The sequence below is a fragment of the Phaethon lepturus genome, unplaced genomic scaffold, assembly GCF_000687285.1.
Source record: "Phaethon lepturus isolate BGI_N335 unplaced genomic scaffold, ASM68728v1 scaffold7219, whole genome shotgun sequence".
NCBI lineage: Eukaryota > Metazoa > Chordata > Aves > Phaethontiformes > Phaethontidae > Phaethon > Phaethon lepturus.
The window spans coordinates 28,026-29,349 of record NW_010562666.1 but is presented as its reverse complement, the minus strand read 5'-3'; the positions used below and the strand labels follow the sequence as shown (position 1 = coordinate 29,349).

At 35.3% G+C, this 1,324-nt stretch overlaps 1 protein-coding gene across 1 annotated transcript in view; it reads left to right on the top strand.

The window, feature by feature from the left end:
- Window positions 1-1,324, top strand: part of MAPK1 (mitogen-activated protein kinase 1) — a gene marked incomplete at its 5' end in the record, with an annotated part of 18,041 nt that overhangs the window by 12,571 nt on the left and 4,146 nt on the right. Inside the window, 2 exons of the mRNA XM_010294344.1 lie at window positions 215-324; window positions 1,125-1,252. Of these exons, the coding sequence (XP_010292646.1) occupies window positions 215-324; window positions 1,125-1,241 (227 nt within the window). The remainder of the gene's footprint in view (window positions 1-214; window positions 325-1,124; window positions 1,253-1,324) is intronic.

Sequence of the window (1,324 nt, the reverse complement as noted above, 5' to 3'; positions counted from 1 at the left end):
TGCCGATGAGATGGGCTGACGAAGATGCTCTGCCCAAGTTAAAGGCAGCGATCTGCTGCTGCTGTTACTGCTGCTACAACTGGGGAATTCCAGCTGTCAACTGAAATTAGGACAAAACTTAGAGGAGCATGTATTTTCTCTGTAATATCAGTGTTTATAACACCTTTGTACTTTGGAGTGTATAGTAAACTCTTGCTCACTTTTTTCCTCTCAGCACTTGATTTGTTGGATAAAATGTTGACCTTTAATCCTCATAAGCGGATTGAAGTGGAGCAAGCTTTAGCCCATCCATATCTGGAGCAGTATTATGATCCAAGTGATGAGGTAAAGACACTGTTAAAATGTAAATGTTGATTAAATGATGCAACAGCTTATTTTCTTCATTAGTTTAAGGACAGTGTTTCTACTGCTCTAATGGAGTTGAGGAATGAATTGCATCAATTTGCCACAATTTTGTATTTCTTGTTCTAGTATAACATTTTGGAGGTGCAACACAATAAATAGATGCTAAGGTGTACTCTCCTGAAAATAGAGCTTCTGAGCTCCCTGTGGTCATGTTTCATAACGTCTGAGATAAAGGAGGAGAACAACTGAGTTTGCCATCAGATTATACATTTAAAACCCCCGAATCTGAACTATAATTTACTGTAGTTTATTATAGTTCTGTAGTGTACTATAGTATAGTATAGTAGTATATTATAGTTTATATATAATAAACTGTAGTTTATTATACAATTCTGATGAGATTTCAGGTTACTTTTGGTGAAGGACTGGGGGAGGGAAATAAGCTAGTTTTCCTTAAGGGAAGATATGTTTACTCTGAGAAATAGAAATGTTTCAGATAATTTTTCTTCAGGTAGATACTAAGTTATGAGCCTTTAATAAATATTTTAACTTGTGGTTTAGATTTGATTAGCTATTTACTACGGCTTGATTTAAAATTTGTTAAACTAATGTATAAAGCACACAAAGGACTAGTAGAATGAGTTCTTCCTTGAAGACTGCACAGCATTAGATATTATTGTGAAGCACACAGAGTTTTTTTTCTCCCATACAAGGACTACATGAAATTCAACAGAACAGTAATATTAAAAAAAGTAATAATGTTTCTTTATATTATTAAGCCTGTTGCTGAAGCACCCTTCAAGTTTGATATGGAGTTGGATGACTTGCCGAAGGAAAAGCTGAAAGAACTGATTTTTGAGGAAACTGCTAGATTCCAGCCAGGATACCGATCTTAAATTGTGCATAGGTAAAGTCACAGCAATACAAAACCACTTGGGCAGGGGGAAGAATTTTGGAACTTTGTTACTGCTACTGGAAT